Below are 21,281 nucleotides of genomic sequence, written 5' to 3'. Positions count from 1 at the left end.
TTAAAGATGACATAAAATTAATTAAGAAAACGCAACGTACATATCTTTTGTACTGTATTAAAATAAATCAAACATCAAAGTTTCGAATAATAATCTTCCTCAAATAAACCTACGAAAAATGTGGAAAATGTTACTACAGCCACATCATCGTTATTTCTGATGTGGCCCCTCCTCTTTGTGTACATGTTAAGGCTTGCTGCATTATTGCAATTCTTTCTGCTGAACAGGGAAGCATAATAAGCTTCTCACTTTATGTAAGGTATTTTTTAATTCCACTGGAAACTATTCGACACAAGCAAGGCAGAAGCTTATGTTCGTAACAACCTGTTAATGCAAGTTCAGCATTACTGCTTCATTTTCATTTTACAGTTAATATAATATTACAGCATTAGGCTTAAGTGCACAATACCGGAGCGGCCGTATGGTAATTGTGTAGAAGATGCCAGCTGTTCACATATGCCACTTTTGAACTACTCTTACATCTCGTAGGCATTACTGTTAACTCTGATACTTTTACCTATGTTTGTTATGCATTATGTTGATTTTTGATGGTTCAGGAATAATATAGAAGGGTTATGGCGAAGGGATCTTGGGGACAGCCCTGCTATAAGCCCCTCGGCTGTATTGTAAAAACAATGAATATCGTCTTTGTTGGTAGAGGAAGCAGTGGCACACAAATATATATATATATATATATAAATATAATGTCATTTTAGTGCTCACCTTATAGGCTATCTAATTCGCAGCTTCATTCATACTTTGGAATTGTCAATGTGGTGTTTTGAAGTAATAAAACACTATTAACATTAACCTATATGGATATCGTTCGTAATAATGAAGTTGCTACGCTGCACTGATGGTTCATTGCTCACTGTTTACTGTTGATTTCACTGAATGCTGGTTAACTGTGTGGTGTTAAGGAACGTCTGCTTAAACCCTGTTGTCAATACTCTGATTTAACATCGTTGTTGATGCCATCTAGTGTGGGGTTTATATTAATGAAAGTTTATTTATGTTGGAGATTTAGAGATTGTTCTCACAACTTGACTTTGTAGCATAGTGGTTAAGCTACTAGAGTGTCGAGCTGGAGGTTCGAGGATCGAATCCAGCTTAAGAAAGGCAGAAGAGAACAGGAGTGTAATTTCGTTTTTATTTCCGAGTAAATAAGATGACAGCTGTCTAAAGCATGAGTACTGGTATTCGAAATATTCACTGTTCCAGAATTGTGCACTTGTTCCCAATGTTATATTTTTTATTTTCTTTACCATGATGCATGTCAGAGAGATGCCTTGGAAGAAAGGGCACATTCTTAAATGATTGTGAGTATACGCAAGACATACCAAAGCCTAAACTAACCTAACCTGTCATTGATTCGACATTAAGAAAACTCGCTTTTTGTCTGTAATCAGAAAGGAAACGCATGTAAATGAGATGTGCTGCCCCTCCCTGCCACCTACCGCTTCCACCTCGATGGAGCGATCCCACCTGACCGCCTCTTTGCCAGTCCCCACTGTCACAGCAACTTTTCATTGTTATTTTGGTGCGAAAATGGTGCCAATACTCATTTTTTCTTTTGTTTACGATACATGTGATTCCATTAGAAGCCAAGTACGTAAAGATACGTGTACCTTAACGTGGCAACGCAATAGTAAAGAATTACACTGATTTCTTCTTAGTTTATTTTATGATGTTCTATCAATTACTAGGTTATTTAGTATAAATGCAATTGGTGATAATGCGATATTTCCCGAGATGAGTCCGAGAATTCGCCATGGTTTACGTGGTATTCACCAGTGTTGGAGAAATCCTCGGAAAAAAAAACCCAACCAGATAAGCCCAAGCGGGAATCGAACCCATACCATAGTTCATACGAAATTATCACCTTACATCTAGAACAGATAAAGCAAATTATGGATTGAGATGTTACGAGATATTTGTAGAGTACTATGAAGACTGGCAGGTGAAAGGGATTGCAGATGCTTGCTTCTCTTGAAAGCAATGTTGCAAGATCGAATTTATTATTTCTTGGAAACAGCAAAATAGAATGTGAAAGGGGTTGCTATCTGTAAATTCGTTGGACACATCAGCATATCCTGAGAAAATAAGCATAAATAGATTCTAACATGAGTTACGAATTAAGACATTATAAAACTTGCACAATGAAATACAGGTACCGGCAAACTGAACATTGTAACTTGCAGCCTACATATAGTCACAAACTCAACAAAAGAAAACTTATCTAAAATTCGCTGTCTATTTATAATTATATTTTATACTCCATAACCATCACCAATAAATATTAGGCCTATCCCTGTAAGTCTGTCTACAGCACTGTGAAGGCTGTTTTCTATTTTATTTTTTACCTCTTGAATAATTCCCTCTCCCCTGGCTGCGGTATTCCCGACTTTCCCGACTGTCGTAGTATTGTTGCTCGCCCCCTTGATAGTCAGCTATCAATGAACAGAAAATAAGAATTAAAACTGATGTCTATAAGAATGAGGCTATTATGTATTTTTCCACATAATACCGAACATCAAAATTTATTTTACAGTAAAAGTTTCTTATTCCTCATTTTATAAAGCCCCAGATAAAGAAACAGTATACCAAAACAAAAGAAAATTAAAATGTAGGATATTAATAAGCACCTAGAAGCAAGAAAAGATACTTCATTATATGACATACAAGTTACCAAGTATATATTCAAATGTAACTAATATTCAGAGCATACAAAATTTTTTGCAAGCATTCAATTTGGATATTGTCCCAACAAAGCCAATTTTTACACTACGATATTTATAGTAAACAAAGAAATACATATTACCTGATATATACTTCTACTTACTCGCTTGTTTGTTTCGAAGATGTGGGGGCACGTAGCGGCCACCTGATTGCTGGCGGCCGCCCTGCAAGTCCAGACCAGCAAACTACAAAAAAACAAAAAAAAAAAAAAAAAAAAAAAAAAAAACAAATTAAATGCTTTAATTGGATGTAAATATATGAACTTGAGTACAACATAATTTATGATTTTTTTCAGTATTTTGAAAATGACAATTCCATAATGAATATTGAACTGATTGACAATCAACAAAGCAATCAAATATGAACATAAATTTTACAAACTAACTTCCTGCACTCTGCGGATATTATGAAAATTGTTTTTAAATAATATTCTATTTAGGTTGTGCTTGTTTCCGTGCCATCAGTTTACAAGCCGCCATTACAAGACACGTAGAAACAATTTCTGTATGAATATGATGGAAGGGTTTTGTTGTAATATATCACCCAAATCCACACGAATATTATCATAATATATCAAAATATAACGTTACGCCAATCTATCCTTGAATTCTAAAGAAATATAGCCGATTTAAAAGTATTATAAATCGATAACATATAACTCCTTTCAGGCCTACAACTAGTCGCGACTTCACTTTGGTATTCATTTTACTTCACTTTCATAAACGCTTTATAATCAAAATTTTGTAATTAAGTACGTACCTGCTGCTCTAGACCTGATCCATTTTGGTTGGGTACATTACTCATATTACTATTAATCAAGACGTTTGTTTAGAGAGCTCTTCTTTCAAGCGTCGTCTTTTCAAGAAGATCTCAGTGGACAAAGGATATTCTCATTGATTTGACATTCCTTAGATCCTTTATCTCATGACTTTGTTCTGATTGGTCATTTGTTACTTTCGTATATTCAGTTTACAGCAAATTGGAAGAGATGACAGCACAATACAGTGATTATTATAACACTATTATTAATGCATAATATTTTTAATATAGTGCTGTAAATATTATTATAAACGCAGAAAGATCTTATTCTTCAATGTGAAAATAATGAAAGTCTGGCCATTTATTGCAGTTGTTTTATAAACATCAATAAACTAGAAAATAGTAATTTATTTTTAACAATATCAATATGTGCTAGTTTTTAACTTTGTTTTAATTTAAACCACTGAAATGTTTTGTAAATCACGTTTGCAGGGCTTTGCAGTAAGATAACTTTTCAATCCATGATGTGAAATGTGATGTCAAAAGTTGGTACTTTTTTCGTCCACGAGATGTAGTGTACGTACTATGTTACTCAACTTGCGTCTAGAGCCTAACCTATCAAAAGCTTCCACTTGAGTAAGTAGTTTGAATTTCATTCGCCAGGCGACGCAACATAGTTGCCTAAGCAACAAACAAACAAACATGGCATATGAAGAGTCAGACCTGGAGTCCATTCACAACATGTTTGAATATAACAGTGATGCTGACAAAGATTATCAACCCAATTATGGTGATCTGACTTCATCAGGTAAGTTATTTTTGTAATAAGTATATTTTAATGGATAATTTCTTATTTTTAATTGAATTTTTTGCAAAGTTTATATAATGTGACGCTTAGGCAAGTTTGCCTCTTACATTTTTTCAAACCCATAAGACATGCAGAGGTTTAGGCACTATTTTTGGTGGATATTTTCGTTTATATTTTCAATTAATATTTTATAATGTAAGCAAGTTTAGCTCTATTTGCATGCGTATGAAACATAATTAAAGGTAGTATTTTACGAAATCAAATCTATTAAAATCCCTTGATGAGGTTCGTTAGGCAAGTTTAGTGCTAAGTACGAATAATTGTTATTTGGCTAAAATTTACAGCTTATGTCACCACATGTACCATTTTATTTTGTCATCTTTGATGATTATGGAGTTCGGAATGGCATGCCTTCTCAATCATATCAACAATTTTCTCCCACAGACAACCAAAGTTCTTACACTCTATAGTGACAGCTGTGGAGGGCAGAATCGTAATATTAAAACAACTCTCTTCTTATCTTACGCATTGCAAAACCATCCAACCTTTGAAGTGATCAATCAAAAAATTTTCATTCCTGGCCACAGTTTTGATATCTGTGACATAGACTTTGGAGTCATCGAGAGGTCTAAACACTATCACGAAGAAGTATATGTTCCTGAAAAGTGGGAAAGAGTAATAGCTGATGTGAAGAAAAGAAATCCAAAATTTCAGGTCCATCGTATGACTAGCGAACTATTCTATAGTTGAGATACTTTAGAAAATGAAATAACAAACAGAAAGATAGGAATGGCTCAAGATTCGATGGTTACAGTTTCGGAAAGATGAACCCAAGAAACATTTCTACAAAACATACAGTGTGTCTGACTGCATAGATTTTGATGTGGTCGATATAGCACGGAAAGGGATCTGAGGGCGCCCATCGCGAAACTTTTCTCAGAAATTGAACCTCCTGTATTCCAGAGGTCGGCCAATCACGAAAGAGAAGAAGAAAGATTTAATGTCGCTACTCAAATATATCCCTCCAATTTACCACCATTATTACCGAATTCTGAAAGTAGAAGGAGAAGGTTTCAACAATCCAGATATGGAAGCAACTGACGGGGATAATGAATAAAGAGTTCCATATTTTTCTTTGTGTTCCAGAGATTTATAGTTTGTAACTTTGTTAATTAGTCCAATAAATCGATCATCATACCACTGACTTGCAATGATTTTAATGTCTTATATTTTTGAACCTAACTTGCATATCCCACTTATTTGGGTTTCAAATTTTTTTTTACGAGGATCAAACTTGCCTAACATTGCCTATGCCACATGTTTGGGTTTGAAATATAATTTGTTTTAGGGCTAAACTTGCCTATCATTCGTTTTACAGTTAACACATTTCTGGGTTAATGATAGTTTTCAACTTACTTTTTTACATGGACTAGATACATACTAGATTACGGTAAAAGAGAAATAATTTTCTTTTGACATGTGATTATTTAAAAAAATGACGTCCAAATTTAGACTTGAATAACTCTTTCCAGTGTAATTGTGGTTTAGGCAAGTCTGGCACTGAGCCACTCAATTATTGTTAAATTTAACTTGTGTTAGGTGATTAGCATAAGCATTAAATGTTGTTTATCTGTATATATTGTATCGTTATATTACAGAACAACTAGGCTATTTTAATTACTTATTAACATATTTATAATGAGGCTTATAATTTATTGTGTCAATTTCTCCGGGAATTTTTGAGACAAACATAAATAACAAAAAAATATGAAGACTCACCTAGTTAATACTGCTTCAGCCATGATTTTAAACATGTGAGTGCATTCACATGCTCCGAATTAAGTGCCACTCTATGTTTAGTAACAATGTTTCCTGCATCACTAAACACGAAAAAACTTTTTTTCTGTCAAGCACTTCTCCACGATCGTTTAATTTAAATCCTAACATTTCACCAAGTTTACCTCCCAAATTCTCATATGACATAATGGAGTTTACACTTTTCACAAACCACAGAAAACTGATTTTTTTTTCTTTATCAAACTAAACACACAACCTTCATATACCAACTCAGTACAGAAACTGCAACTGCAAAAGTACAGCTGTCGAAACAGGAGACTGCCCTCTGTTGTAATCGAATTACCAGATTTTAAAAAGAGAAGAAGGTAGTTATGCTCACACTTGCACAAGGTGTAGACATGGCTATTTTGAAATGGATGAGGGAGACGAAGCCCAGAAAAGTATGTCATATGCTAGGAAGATGAGCTGACAACAAGTTGGAAGTTTTCATGGAAAACCATAAAACTTAATAAGGATTTCGTATTGTGTTTCAACTTTCAATAGAGGTAGACTAGGTCACTGTCCTCATATTTCCATCTCTTTCTGAAGTGTTTGTGCAAAGATTTTCCCTACGCTACCTGCTTTGCAATAAAAAATAACAGTATTATTGTGCTTTTTAAGTAAGCAATTTCCGAGAGAGGAATATCAATTAAATATTTTTGATCGATTAATCTTACAACAGAAATTGATCACTTAATCAATTAAATCCCACAACACTAGTTTTAAACGCATATAGCGACCGAACAATGAACAAATTCATTTGCTGACTGAATTCGGAACATGTGGACGGTACAGCGAAGGTAAACCAGTCATTTGGTTTGCTTTGTATGTGATCCATTGCTTGTCAGTACATCAAAGGAAATTGGTATTCGCTGTGGATGGGATTTTTCACTTTTTCGTAGTTTGTTGTAGCAGCAGACCGCAGTGGTTAATATACCTAATTTCACCAACCAGTACTAGTATATCAAAACTGGAATGGATTGAAGAAGATGTCATCAACAAAGGGCCGTATTTGCGCATGGATCAACATGAGCCATGGCTCTGGATGGCAAATTTTTGTGGTTAGTATCATACTCAAGCTGTGAAAATTTGAGAAATTTTATATACATGTGCATTTATGACAAACATTTTACATCAATTTTTATATATCCGAACAATAGGTATTTTTATAATATATGCGAACAGGATGTAATTAATTAACTAATTAATAAGAGGTAGTAAGGTTATCTGATTATAATATACCAGTCAAAGCTTTATTTCACATGTGCGTCACATAATTAAAGCTTGTAAGTCACTTAATTTTACATGGCAGCTCATAACATCTCAAAGCAAAATAATACCTCTTCTATGCAAAAATTGGCAACTTATTGGTTAAATACCTGACATTTTATTACTATTATTATTATTATTATTATTATTATCATTATTCAGAACTGCACGCATTGTATTCTTCACCTGACATAATTAGGAACATTAAATCCAGACGTTTGAGATGGGCAGGGCATGTAGCACGTATGGGCGAATCCAGAAATGCATATAGAGTGTTAGTTGGGAGACCGGAGGGAAAAAGACCTTTAGGGAGGCCGAAACGTAGATGGGAGGATAATATTAAAATGGATTTGAGGGAGGTGGGGTATGATGATAGAGACTGGATTAATCTTGCACAGGATAGGGACCACTGGCGGGCTTATGTGAGGGCGGCAATGAACCTCCGGGTTCCTTAAAAGCCATTTGTAAGTAAGTATTATTATTATTATTATTATTATTATTATTATTATCATCAGTTGAAATGAACTAGTACACAAGTTATATGTTTAAAATGACTGTCTGCAGTTGTTAAATTATGAAGTTTTAAGTTATTACTTATTAGTATTATTAAGTGGATACGAAAAGAATTGAGGCTGAATATAGAAAACAGTCAAAACTTAACATAATTAGAAAAGAAACAAAAAGTGCTTATGTAGTAAGACACACAAAATCGAGTTGTTCAAAATGAAACTGAGGTATTCTTTCAAAAACTGATGTGAGTACATCATCACTGTTATGTGATACATCTAAACTAACAATAAGTACGATAATGAAAGTGAAATGAATGGCAGTATTGATCAGCACCCATGTAATTAAAATAATGACTGATGAGTATGGAAATGAAATAAGTAAAATTAGATCCAGCATTCTGAGCAATAAATGAAGTAACTAGAGACTATTTCACTAGTCAAGGAGTGAAACAATAGGCCCATCTAGAAGATTTCAGATCCAACAAAAAGCAGGGCAGTGATCACTGAATGTACTGTAATACATTACTGACATTTAAAGTTATATTCAATTTTATTTCTTTTGTATTACTTTCCCTTTTTTACTAATTAATTCCATTTGAATATTGATTATTCGATTCTCTGTCTTCATTTTGACTAATTTTCATATGTTGTTATTTATGTAGAGGGGGCAACATTTCTTTAGTTGCCTGAGGTGGCAAAAATTGAGGGGCGTTTTCACAAAACTCGTTATCTACAAAAACCTGTTTTTTAAAATACACCTATAGCGTGATGAAAATTTAATGCGTAAAAAATATAATATATTGCAATCTTAGAATGGAATTGGTAAACACTGTTCAAACAAAATTGTGAATTTGTATTTTCCTAGAATATATTAATAAATTTATTGAATTTTTACAAAACTCGTTATCTACTTCCCTTAATATGAGGTTTATATCAATTTATCCAAAATGTTTGTTCTATTATATGTCATACTGATATTTATTGTAACACAAACGCTTTGTCATTACACAATGAAGCTGAAAATTTTAGAAAATGTTACATTTCATATTAATATTTGCACTTTAGCCATGAATAAGCATAAATGTTTTTCTACAGTTCTCTGCACCAGTGTTTCTCAATAATATTATATTATTTACAGTATACACACATTTTATTGTTAGATAATGATGTCCAAATTTTTGGTGAAACAATCACAAAAAAATACTTATTTTCACAGGATAACACAAATACTGACGTATGAAATATATAGCTAGTATGGAGCTCCTTCCTGATATTCTGCATCGATGTTGTCATTGTCATTCTGTGTGCACCATTTCAACACATCCTGGTATAACACTTTACTTTTATCAATTTATGTCAAAATATTTCATTAGCTTCTTTATACAGGGTGTTTCATAATTCATATTACATACATCTACGGGTTGTAGAGGGGACTAAGTAGATAAAATTTTGATTATTAACCCATGTCCGGAAATGTATCGTTTCGATCCAAAATAAGTTTGAAGATCAAATCGATTTCACATCTCCCTCTTCACCAGAGACAATGAGCTCTTGCCAGTGTGCACTACAAGGGTGGTTCTAAGCACCGCCTAACGGGTTTCAGGTACTTGACCTTCCTGCAAGAGGTACTGGTAGAGTTATGTGAAGATTTGCCACTGCCACTACGTCTGCAAATATGGTTCCAACATGATGGCGCACCTGCACACTTTTCTCTTGCAGTCAGCGAACGTCTCCACTAAACATTCGGGGAAAGGTAGATAGCTCGAGGTGATCCAATTCCTTAGCCATCACTGTCGCCAGATTTAACTCCTCTCGACTTTTTCCTTTGGGACCACATGAAGAACCTTGTTTATGAGACAGCTGTAGAGTCGGAGGAAGATCTTCATTGTTTCTAGTGAAGTAGGCGATGTGAAATCGATCCGATCTTCAAACTTATTTTTTATCGAAACGATACATTTCCGGACATGGGTTCCTAATCAAAACTTTATCTACTTAGTCCCCTCTACAACCCCTAGAAGTTTGTAATAGGAATTATGAAACACCCTGTATATCAGGACTTTTGGGAAGTGTCTGGTTTTGCTGGCAGTCAAAACAGGTAGTCGATTTTAATATTTGAAAAAAATTTTTGGCATTCATTTTGTGAAGCCTATAATACTGTTCCCATTTTTTTAATCCCACAGAGAAAGCTTTAATTTTCAGTAAGAACTGTGCACATGTAGAACAGATGTCTGTGACCTCCCAAGATAATCAAATCCTAGATTGAAATACTTGTATTTAGACAAAGAACATCTCAAACCATAAAACCGAATGCACTTGTCGTATCGTTTTCACGTAATCAAGTTCAGTTCAGGTGACAAAAAAGAACAGCAGGTATCTCGTCAGGAATAGTGTGCCTCGCTACATTTGTATTTCAAAATGTTTCTTTTAATCTGTCTGTCTGCTCTTCAACCCTTTCATTCTTTCGCCGACCACCACGATTTTCTTTTGGAATTTGTCCTGTGATTACATATTTTCTAACCAGACGTTGTAATCTGTCCTTTGAAACACTCATGATACATCTGCATCTGTTACATGGTAGCAAATCGTCACAGATCTGTTTCTCTTCTTCTCCTCTTTAGTGATAGTTTGCCTTTCAGGGTTTGCAACTGTCATGTACTTGATTAGAAACATATCCTGCTTCAACTTTGTATCATTGTTATAAAAATTTTGTCTGAAGTGTATCAAGTCATTTTAACATAAATCTCACGCGGGGCAATGCTTATTTACCTTTTTGCTCTTGATGTCAAGATTGTGAACACAAGTGACATTCGGTAAATCACCAGAATCAACATTCCTTTAATATTTGGGTAGAATTTCTTGTTCACTTCAACGCCTCTTGCGCCTCTTGGAATCTCTTGCACTGGGTGACACACATTCACTCATTTTTCTTGAATATTATTTAACCTTGTTCTGCTGAGCAACAGTCAACAGAATGTTGAGATTTAAATGCATCCTGAAGCAGTACAAACTGGTCTAACAGTGAAAGAATACGATATACAAAGTATTATATAGCCAGCATGGCCACCAGTGAAAAATAACTAATATAACATGTATTTAATGGCAACTCTTGTAGCTAACAAGTTTTGTAAAAATTCGCCAAATGTAGATACCGAGTTTTGAAAAATCTCTTTTATTTCAACAACAATTTACTGATATATTTACCAAATTTAGCTTAATTCTGGTAGCACCATTGGATTCTCCTGACCCAAAAACATAAGGATACGTTAAACCTCAAAATCGAAAAAAATGTAGATAACGAGTTTTGTGAAAACGCCCCTCAATTATAAATACAGTCCCACATCAACCTTATTGAATTATATCGGGACCAGGAAATTTTTGGAAAAATCATGGAACTCGGCTGTTTGGAAACTTCGAATAAATACATAAAACTTGTATACAAATCCTCTGTTGCCAGATATTGAAGTGTTAGTGCTAATCTTTCATGAACAGGTATTGCTTCTCACCAGTCTGTCTTTCTTGCAAAGTGTTAGCCTATTTTGCATAGTAACATTTCAAAGTCTGTTGCTGAAATTCGACAGAAGTTTTAAAACTATCACACTGAATTTAACATAAGTAATTAAACAAGTCAATGCTTCTATTCTATACCATTTGCGACTTTTGTATAGTGGAATCTGTCACAATCACCCTTTATTTTTGTTAGACAGCCCATAATAACTGCTGCACTTACTATAATAAATCGTCTACCATTATTGCTAATAACCAGCAAACACGAGTGGTCCCTGACCATTTGCTGATTATTTGTATGTTGCTCCAAACAGTGAAAGTTCACTTCATCACTTGTTCATTGTTTGTTCCCTATGTGTGTATGCACCTTTATTGATGTCACTAATGAGGTTCAGACCTGTCTTCTGACAGTTGATAAACAAACAAATGTAAAGTAAAATATTGATGTTTGCATTAAGGAACGCACTTGGGACAATTCCAAAGAGGCAGAAAGCTTCCGTGAACAGTTCAGTACTCGCAGTGCAGAATATGTGGAAGAAATCTTGTCACCTCACTTTGGTGGCATATTGCAGTTTGTGAAGGAAGGTGAAGTGCTGGTTGACAAAGGACAAGCAGATGAACTGAAAAATCATGAAAGTGAGTATCTTTGTTGCATATCATTTAATTTTGTTACTGACACTATAGATATTAGATACTTCCAACATGTTGTTGTGGCTGGTTCTACCGGTCATCAGTTTTGTTATGATCAGTTCTGACACCAAAATTATTGTGGCTCTACTTGGATAATCAGAAAGGTAATGGTTGAGCTATTATCTTAGATTGGTACTGCGTTTACAAGACAGGATCTTATAAAGTACCTGACAATGGCACTGTCGTCAACTCTCTTGAAACTCATTCTCGGAAGTCTTATTGAATAACATGCAAAATTATGATAAACAATCATGCAGGTCATACAAACACTTCATAAGTTGATCTGGAGCTGTCGAGATTTCCTAGCACAAATCTGTTGACCACTGATGATGGGTCCTTCAACAAATCCCAACTTTTCTTCCTCTCGATGGATAAAATTGCTAGATTACAAATCCTTGTGCTTAACATGGCTTTCCTGGTGTAAGTTTTTATTCATCATGATGCAGAAAAATTCCTTTCTGCGGATGCAGTCGTGATGGGACAGATCAGTAGGCATATAATTTGTAAAACTTGGAGTAGTTCCTGGAATGCCAAACCCATGCTTATGTTCTGTAGTTTAGAATATAGGTCACACACATGTTTTGATTTAATATTCACAGGGAACACTGTTTCTCTAGAAGTTCCTTGTTTATGTTCATGGTCTAAATAAACCAAATAAAATAAGGTGTCAATGAACGCAAATTTTGGCTTCTTATCTTAATTATTGCTCTGGATCCATGGTTTATTTTTGATGTTGAGTGTTTTCCGTAAAAAAAAAAAACTAAAAATTAACAAATTTTTTTGGGCCCATGCCCACCTGTTGGCTGCGCCACTGACGACAATTTCATTACTTTTCCACTGTTGAGTAAGAATGCAATGATTATTTTTTGCACTAAAGTAAACAAGGTCTTATTTGCAGCTTGTTTCATGGACATTCTTTCAGGCTTGTGTTAGTTGTTCCAGATGTTGTCTTAAAATTAAGTCATAAGTGAAATGGAGATATCAGAAATAACAGAGAATATAGTTATGCAGAATGCTAATACAAAGAAAATAAATTTTTTAATGTACTTCTGACTCATCGAAAAGAGTACAGATCATGAGTCAAATAAATTACAGAAGACGCTTGTTTAAGTGTTGAGGATTGAGATGTTCTCAGAATATTTTACTTATAGAAAGGAGTAGATTAATGAGTGAATGAAATCTAATGGCTTCCTGTGCTACATAGAATGCTCACCTGACAGGACTTATCATTGTAAATACTATGAGGTCCTACAAGAAATATTAATTGATTTTTTTGAATTAGTACAGCATAAGTTTTGGGTATTTCAGAAGTGACGCATGTATTTGCGATAAATTTAGAACCAATATATCTCAACTTGAATTAGAAATAAACAACGATAAAGATGCAACTCAGATACACAATTTGAATAGGCAAAAACCACAGTGATTCAAAATGAACTACATAAGAGGAAAAGAGATATTTTGTCTGAGGTAAAGTGTTCTGGATGTTTGGATACCTTTCAAATCCAGAAAGTCTATGATTAAGGAAGCGTTCAATTGCGTTGATCACAACTTAATTTTATCAAAATTAGAATTTTATGGTATTCGAGGGAATACACTAAATATTTTTAGAACCTATCTTCATGGCAGAAGGCAATTAGTCTCAATAGGCGAAAATTGGTCAAGTCTCTCCAGTATACATTATGGTGTTCCACAAGGCTCAATAATTGGTCCACTACTATTCTTAGTAAGTTTCTTATGTATCATGTATCTCTGTTGGTTGTGGTTTTGACATAATGCACAACTGCAAGTTTGAAGCTTGCATCGTAACTACACCGAATTCCTTGGCTTGATGATGCTACCGAATTCCTTGGCTTGATGATGCTCTAAATGATCATTCATATCGGCGTGAAACAGCATTTCTTATCAGTATTCAACTTCTTACTGAAAATGAACTGAAATCTGAAATATACAAGCTTACGAAACAATAATTATAGTCCCGTCGCTCTAATTTCCGGCAGCCAATCGCGTTGCAGGTCGGCTACATTTAAACGTGTGCAACTTGTGATTCGCTGATTCATTTCTTAAGGCTCGATAAATACTTAATATAATCGCCCGCCATTCTGGCTCTTTAGTTGGCGTTCACAGAAAGCACACGAAGACTTTATTTGCCGCTCAATTATTTGCTGAATTACATTGCATTTGATTTATTATCATAGGAGTTACGACATGATAATGTTTAACGGTGTTGCAAATATATTCCTCGTATGGTAGCTCGGCAATGTAAGAACAAAAATGGCGAATGATACTACCTACCTAGACTTTATAGAGCCTTCACTTTCTAAGACGTAAGCAAAGAGGCGGAGTCACGCCGGAAATAACAGCGTCGGGACTATAAATATAATTTTAACGCCAGGTAAAAGTTCGCATAGTTGCGTCATGAATTGCTGCCAGTTTTGCTTACGGACGCTAGCTGTATTGTTACACATTGAGCATGGCTGCAAAATGGTATCTGTCGGATACAGGGGGGAGAGCCATTAATCCTTCCCATTGAAGGCTTTAAGGAACCAACCAGGACAAATACCCAATGTCCCATCCCTATCTTCCATGGTGCAGCTGTTAGTAAGCATAATTTTACAAGCTGAACTAAAGGGAGGGGCTACTCATCAATTAGCACTGGTTAGCTTGGTGAGTTAATGATTGAATTTGGTATAATTTTCCTCTATTCAATACCTAACTCCCTCTTTACCCTTTCCTATCCAGTCCTCTGACTGAACTCTTACTTTCTTCGACCCCGACGGCATTAGAGCATTCGAGGCCTAGGGGTTCATTTCCCTTTCCTTCCTCCTCTTTCTACTTTTCTGTTCCTAGTGCTGACCTGCTATGGCACTAAAATCGTCCTCCAGTGGCTTAAGGAGGGAAAGCTGGTGATCAACAAGATCTCCCAGCTAGGTCCAATGGACCCGTCGATCAACAGCAGGTGTGGTCCTCCAGACATTCTGGGGGTTGTGTGTGAATGAAGTAGCCACCAAAACGTTAAACTATGGTGTTCACTTAAATCGGCTACAACTTGGCATTTTCACTCCAATTTATCCAGAGGTAAAATAGTCCCCCAATCAGATCTCCGGGCGGGGACTACTTTAATGGTACGGAACCATGCCCATTGTGCAACTCAAACCAAGAAATGGATTCGGAACACCATGATGGCTGGCCATGATAATATCTTTGAAAAATATTGGAGTGCAAGAGGTCAAATGACTTTATTGTCAGTAATTGTCATTAGAAAACAACAACTATTCTTAGTAGCAATAAATGACCTTCCTAAATTCATTAAAGCTATAACAATTATGTATGCTGATGACACTACATTCTTATGTTCTAGCTCTACTCTGAATGAATTACATGCTCTAACCAATGATATTCTATCACAGATGGCTTTATGATTTGAATCTAATGGTTTTTTCTTAATCAAGAAAAGACTATCAACATAACTTTTACCCTAAATCATGTAATAAAAAAGGACAACATACAAAACTATACCAAATTTCTAGGACTTTTTATAGACTCCAGTTTAACATGGGAAAAACATATCGAATATATATGCACAAAATTATCAAGAGTTATATATTTATTAAAGAAATTAGTGACTTGTGTTTCTCAAAATTATTTAAGATGTGCCTACTTTTCGTTCTTTCAGTCGATAATTAGGTATGCCTCAATTTTCTGGGGAAATGGTAGCAAAATTGAGAGTGTCTTGATTTTGCAAAAGAAAGCCATTAGAATTCTATTTCAATCAAACTATCTTGAACATTGTCGAACTCTTTTCAAACAATCACAGATATTAACTGTCATAAATTTATATATATACGACCTAGTCCTTTACATTCGACAAAATATAAACAATTACTCATTAATAGCCAATATACATGATCATGAAATTAGAAATAGTGAACAAATTAATATTCCATACTGTAGATTACATAAAACTAGTACAAATTTTTCTGTCATGGGGATGAAATTATATAATAAGCTTCCCAGTCAATATTATAACTTATCAACCAATAGTTTCAAAGCTAGATTTTATAATTGGCTTTTAATTAATCCGGGGTTTTCCCTCAACTCAATACAAGCAAATGCTGGGCCCTGGACTCATTTCACTGGCATTATCACCTTCATTTCATTCAGACATTACATAACCTGAGATGTTGATACAGCATCGTAAAATAACTCGATAAAAAAAAAAGAAGTATTTTATGGATGGGGAGAATTTCTGAATAGCTACTGCAAAAAGAAAGCCCTTTCGCCTAGAGGTCCATTGCAATCTATAATGTAAAATAAGATACTGTACTAAAAATATGATCCTGATTATCATGAAGTGGACCATATGAAGGCTATATAGTGAGTTTCTATTTAATTTGTCAAATTTATTTTATCTTTAATTTTATTTATCGCATTTTAATTTCAAATGCTATTAAACATCCAAATTAGTCTAAAATAGTCATTTTCTAACATTATTTTAATTATATTTCAAGCCACTGAAAAGAAATCAGAAGAAGAACAATGCGAAAGAGTTGAAAATCTTCAACCACTTTATATGATGACATTATATTTCAAGTCCCGTGCTGTGACGTCATGGTCTCAGACGTCCTGCCTAAGACTCGCGCTACGGAATGCGTGCTGGTTCGAATCCTCATGGGGGAAGAAGTTTTCTCATGAAATTTCAGCCAGTGTATGGGACCGGTGCCCACCCAGCATCGTGATGCACTCGGGGAGCTACAATAGGTAGCGAAATCCGGTTGCGAAAGCCAGCTATAATGGTTGGGTGGATCATCGTGCTAACCACACAGTACCTCCATTCTGGTTGGATGATCGTCCACCTCTACTTCGACATGTGGACGTGAGGCCAGCAGCCGGCTGGTCGGTCTGGGCCCTTCATGGGCTGTAGCACCAAGGATTATCATATTTCAAAACTGCAACTTCAATGACTTTCAAATAAAGAAGCAGTCCTGCAGTACAAGACCAATGAAAGGAAAACGAGAATTATATTTTGAAATTATATATAAAATGGTCAAAAGCAAATTAAATGTCTGAGGTAGAAGTGGTGTTTCACTATAATGCATGCTGTTTCCCATGTATCTCGAAGTTTCCTATTTGGACCTTGATCGTTCTTATTTTGGAAGTTTACACATTGTTTGTTTATATTGCATTTTCCATTGTTGCCATCCAAATTTAGAACAAAATGGCATTGTATAATTAATAAGAAATTATCGTTCTTTACATTCCACTACGTCAATTTCTATTAAATACACACATAACTAAGTACTAAGTGCTTAAACTTTAAAATTCGTTTTTCCCGAAACATTCTAAAATGGACCTTGATCGTTATTCCTGTGTACCCTTCAAATGTTAACAGAAAATGAGAGAATTTAAATTCTGATGATAAGATTTGGTGACAGAAAGCATAGACCTATACAACAAGAGGTATGCCACCTATTTCTGAATTCTCTCATTTTTCCTGATGAGTGATGACTGGAACTTGAGAGCTCAAAATTTAGTAAACATAGCCAGTCCTAATGACTGTATATTTTGCAAAATGTTCTAAAAGGTTAAAAGTTTATACCTTCTTTCCAGAAAAAGCACTGGCACTTGTTCAGTCTTTCTCTGCGGGATGGATACGATCTTTGGAGAAGTTGAATCGAGAGATCCTATCTTCATTTCCCAATTTGGTGACTGGTTCCTCACTTCTGCAGTTGGCTCTCACCCAGTTGGTACAGTACTATCACCGTTTCCAAAAATTATTAACACCAAATGCTCGTGCGCAGCTGACGAATATTCATCACATCAAGGTGGAGCTAAAGAAATACAAGACAAATTTCTGAAGATATATTGTGGACTGCTGTGATAGGTAAATAAGGGAATAGTTTGATGAAGAGCTTAATATATTTAAATTAGGAATATTTGACTTTTTAAAATTAATATATTTAAATATTTGTTAGATCTGAATGGTAGGAGAATTGTGTATATATAGTCACTGTTTAATTAATCATATATGAACAATTAATGTGTTGATATAATTTTTGTTTTAGTGTTTGAATGCTAGATACTCATTCGCAGTAATGTAATTCAGGTGTTATTTATGAATCATTTACAAAAATGTGAACAAGATTTAAAATTGGAATCATATCATAATTGAGCATTGTTCTCAAATCACGTACGACAATCATACTGCTTTTGTGGTGCTTCAGTTTGTGGAAGTTGTACCAGTTAGTGTCTGCAATGTTTGAACATAAGAGAGACAATAAGACATTAAAAATTTCGCCTTATTTCATATGAAAAACTAATCGCAAGATCTGTGCTAAAATGCTTAAGCTGTTAAAACATGAATGGGTGGAAGGGGAGAACAGAGAATATTTTTTTAACAAGATGGAACAAACACGACAGCCTCCTCCTGCAGAGCAAACATTGACAAATATCGAACTTCGTTGTACTTGACAAACTTGAACCAAACATAGCGCCTGTAATGCACAATGCTAATACCAACTGTATTAAATGAATGTAGTGTAGCAAGTTTTTAACAACATATACAGGATGTAAAAAAAAAGTTGCAAACCTCTGTGGTAGGTAGATGAGTATCATATGATCATATTTTGTTAAATAAACCCATGTCGAGAAAACTTTGTCTACATGCTAGCATCTCTGAAATGTGGAGGAAGACATAGGCAGTACAGATGACAAAATCTAGGAAAGAAGTTGAAAAGACAATTGAAATACTGTAAGTAAACATTATTTACAGAAGATGCTCCAAATGGCTGCCACCAACTTCGATACATTTTGTGCATCGCCTGGTTATGTCATGTCGAACTCTTGGAAATATTCTTTGCATATCTCGGATGACTCCAGCTGCTACCTGAATTCGTGCCACAAGATCTTGTTGTGTCTCCATGGGAGTCTCGTACACCAGGGTTTTCATGTACAGTTACCCTGAAAAAGAATGAGACGATTCTTGGTCGTCGGAAGTTAAAGTTCTACAGCGCGGTTCACTCGATATCGATGTAGGGATACATAACATGACAGAAAGTACAAGAATTGTTACAAGGACCACAACAAGGACAAGGACCAGAATAAGGATCACGAAGAAGACTGCCATTTAAGGCCAGGATTTCACAACATAGCTCGAGTCCCAAAATATCATTGCTTCACTGTACCGAATGGCAAATGCCTGCTAAGGGATCTACATTCTGGACTGCTGCTATCACTGTCTTGTCTCGGTAGCTCATATAGTAGCGTGCCGGTTCCATTGTATAACCGAAACGTCTCGTGTTCGATCCCGGGTAAAACTTTTTTTTTATTGAGGTGTAATTAATTTGTTCAGAGTTCCTCGACTGTCTAATTTGTCGAAAAATATGGAATAATTTATGCCCAATTTCTGGGTCTTACAAGTGGGCTGAACCTCGTCAAAAAAAAATAAATCTTACTTGGAAGTTAAAAGTATTCTTCCTCAAACAAAAATCATAAGAAACAAAAAGAGACCTGTTAACTTAAAATCTTGTCCACATGCCATCAGCTTCTATTACAGCTCTAAGTCGATCCGGCATGGATGTCACGAGATTGTGGAATAAGTTCTGATCCCCGGCGAGATCTTCCCAGGTGTCAACAACTTGATCCCACAATTCGTCTCGATTTCGAGGGCGTCGGTGGGCATAGGTGGCTATCCTTCTCTTTTTCAATTCCGCCCATAAATTTTCGATGACATTCAAATCAGGTGACTTCGGAGGCCAATTAATGATTTCGATCTCGGGTCTCCTTTGAAACCATCTTTGAATGCTTGCAGCATAGTGCACGGGATGGTTATCCTGCTGGAACAGCAATGTTCCTTCAGGAAAACTTTCTCGGGCGGAGGGAAGGAATATATTTTCCAGAATGTGCTCGTAAGTTTCCGCATTAAACCGGCCATCGATGCGTTCTATAACGCCAGGTCCATCGTAAGACATCCACCCCCAACACGATATGCTAAAGCGCCCCGATCTTTCACGTCGGTGCACATAGCGCTGATCATGTCGGAGACCATCCTCACGATAGACACGGACAGGACCTTCGTAATCACTCGAGATGGTTGTTTCGTCGGAGAAAATTACATTTCTCCAATCGAAATCCACTCGATTGGTAGCGAAGGCAAGACGGTCGACAGCTTGTGCTTCCCCCAATATTTCCATTTGCGCAGCCCTCCGGCTCCTGATACCGCGGTTCCTCAACCTGCTGATCGCAGTCTGTGAAGAGCCGGGAAAGTTAGATGCTGCTCTTATTTCGTTAGCAGTCAGAAAGGAGTCCTGTCGAACTGTCTCGAATAAAAGAGCATCCTCTTCCAATGAAGAAATCCGCGGACGCCCAGGAATAGGGCGATTTTCGACCTCCCCAAAATTTTGGTAACGATGAACCCATCTCGCGGCTGTACTTCCAGGAACACCGACCAAACGGCCAGCAGATCTAGCCCCATATCCAGCCTCAACTAGAGCTATAACTCGCTGTCTCATGTCACGTCGGTTCGCCATTACGATGAGAGATGACGATAATACTTTAGTGTAGACAATGACTATTTAACATGATATAGAATTATTGAAATAAGAGGCATCTTGCATAGTAAGAGTTAATAAATCAACCCTAAATTAAATATCTAAATAACAGGATATAACAGGAAGTCCAATTGTTGCGAAACTAATCAAATTAAATCTAATTACATTAAATAAACAAACCCCAAGTTATGACACCACATTGCTACAGCTAAATTGTATGTTATTAACATAAGCATTGAATAGGTCCTTGGTTGTGCATTGGACGACAAAACCAAACATCGAAAGTTTGAATCTTTCTGAGGAATGTAACTTCTTGCTTTTTATAATGTAAATCAGACTTATAACTACAATCATTCATATTTCTTACATTATTTATTAATATTTATAGCCAACATTGAATTTGTAAAGAAAAGACTTTAGAAATCTCATATGGAATTTGTGATCTGTAGTGATATAAACATAGATTATCTCTCGGAACTTTTCCGTAAAAGTAAATTAAATTCACTCCTTGAAACTGGAAACCTTATTCGTAGGGTCATTTTCCCATAGCATACAAGCTGAAGTAACACAGCCATTGATAAACGTTTTGTACACAGAATTAGACTGAATTCCTATTCG

At 35.5% G+C, this 21,281-nt stretch overlaps 2 protein-coding genes across 6 annotated transcripts in view; one reads left to right on the top strand and one right to left on the bottom strand.

The window, feature by feature from the left end:
• Window positions 1-3,652, bottom strand: part of bel (ATP-dependent RNA helicase bel) — a 79,847-nt gene extending 76,195 nt beyond the window's left edge. For 2 of the 3 annotated variants that reach the window (XM_069820564.1, XM_069820565.1), the window contains exons 1-3: window positions 3,499-3,652; window positions 2,843-2,924; window positions 2,364-2,450 (exon numbers count right to left, since the gene is read on the bottom strand). In XM_069820564.1, coding sequence (XP_069676665.1) covers window positions 2,364-2,450; window positions 2,843-2,924; window positions 3,499-3,543 — 214 coding nt within the window. In that variant the 5' untranslated portion in view covers window positions 3,544-3,652. The remainder of the gene's footprint in view (window positions 1-2,363; window positions 2,451-2,842; window positions 2,925-3,498) is intronic. The other variant, XM_069820566.1, reaches the window with a different exon arrangement.
• Window positions 3,653-4,181: 529 nt separating this feature from the next.
• On the top strand, window positions 4,182-17,998 carry LOC138696055 (vacuolar protein sorting-associated protein 52 homolog). Of its 3 annotated transcripts, XM_069820560.1 has the most exons (4): window positions 4,182-4,306; window positions 7,045-7,203; window positions 11,883-12,060; window positions 17,725-17,998. In XM_069820560.1, exons 2-4 carry the CDS (start codon window positions 7,132-7,134, stop codon window positions 17,970-17,972), a joined length of 498 nt encoding a protein of 165 aa, XP_069676661.1. In that variant the 5' UTR covers window positions 4,182-4,306; window positions 7,045-7,131; the 3' UTR covers window positions 17,973-17,998. The 3 variants fall into 3 exon arrangements, with proteins under 3 accessions (XP_069676661.1, XP_069676660.1, XP_069676662.1); XM_069820559.1 differs by lacking the exon at window positions 11,883-12,060 and having other exon boundaries at window positions 4,188-4,306; XM_069820561.1 differs by having other exon boundaries at window positions 4,195-7,203.
• Window positions 17,999-21,281: the final 3,283 nt, after the last annotated feature.

This window comes from Periplaneta americana, chromosome 3 (assembly GCF_040183065.1).
Source record: "Periplaneta americana isolate PAMFEO1 chromosome 3, P.americana_PAMFEO1_priV1, whole genome shotgun sequence".
NCBI classification, from domain to species: domain Eukaryota; kingdom Metazoa; phylum Arthropoda; class Insecta; order Blattodea; family Blattidae; genus Periplaneta; species Periplaneta americana.
Note: the sequence above shows the minus strand (reverse complement) of the source record. Positions and strands in the feature narration are given on the sequence as shown.

Bases quoted from the DNA above. Each gene is read 5' to 3' on its own strand.
- LOC138696055 (XM_069820559.1), top strand. From the start codon at position 4,201: ATGGCATATGAAGAGTCAGACCTGGAGTCCATTCACAACATGTTTGAA. The intron at 4,307-7,044 runs GTAAGTTATTTT...ACTTTTTCGTAG, and splicing joins TGGTGATCTGACTTCATCAG to TTTGTTGTAGCAGCAGACCG. The intron at 7,204-17,724 runs GTTAGTATCATA...CCTTCTTTCCAG, and splicing joins CTGGATGGCAAATTTTTGTG to AAAAAGCACTGGCACTTGTT.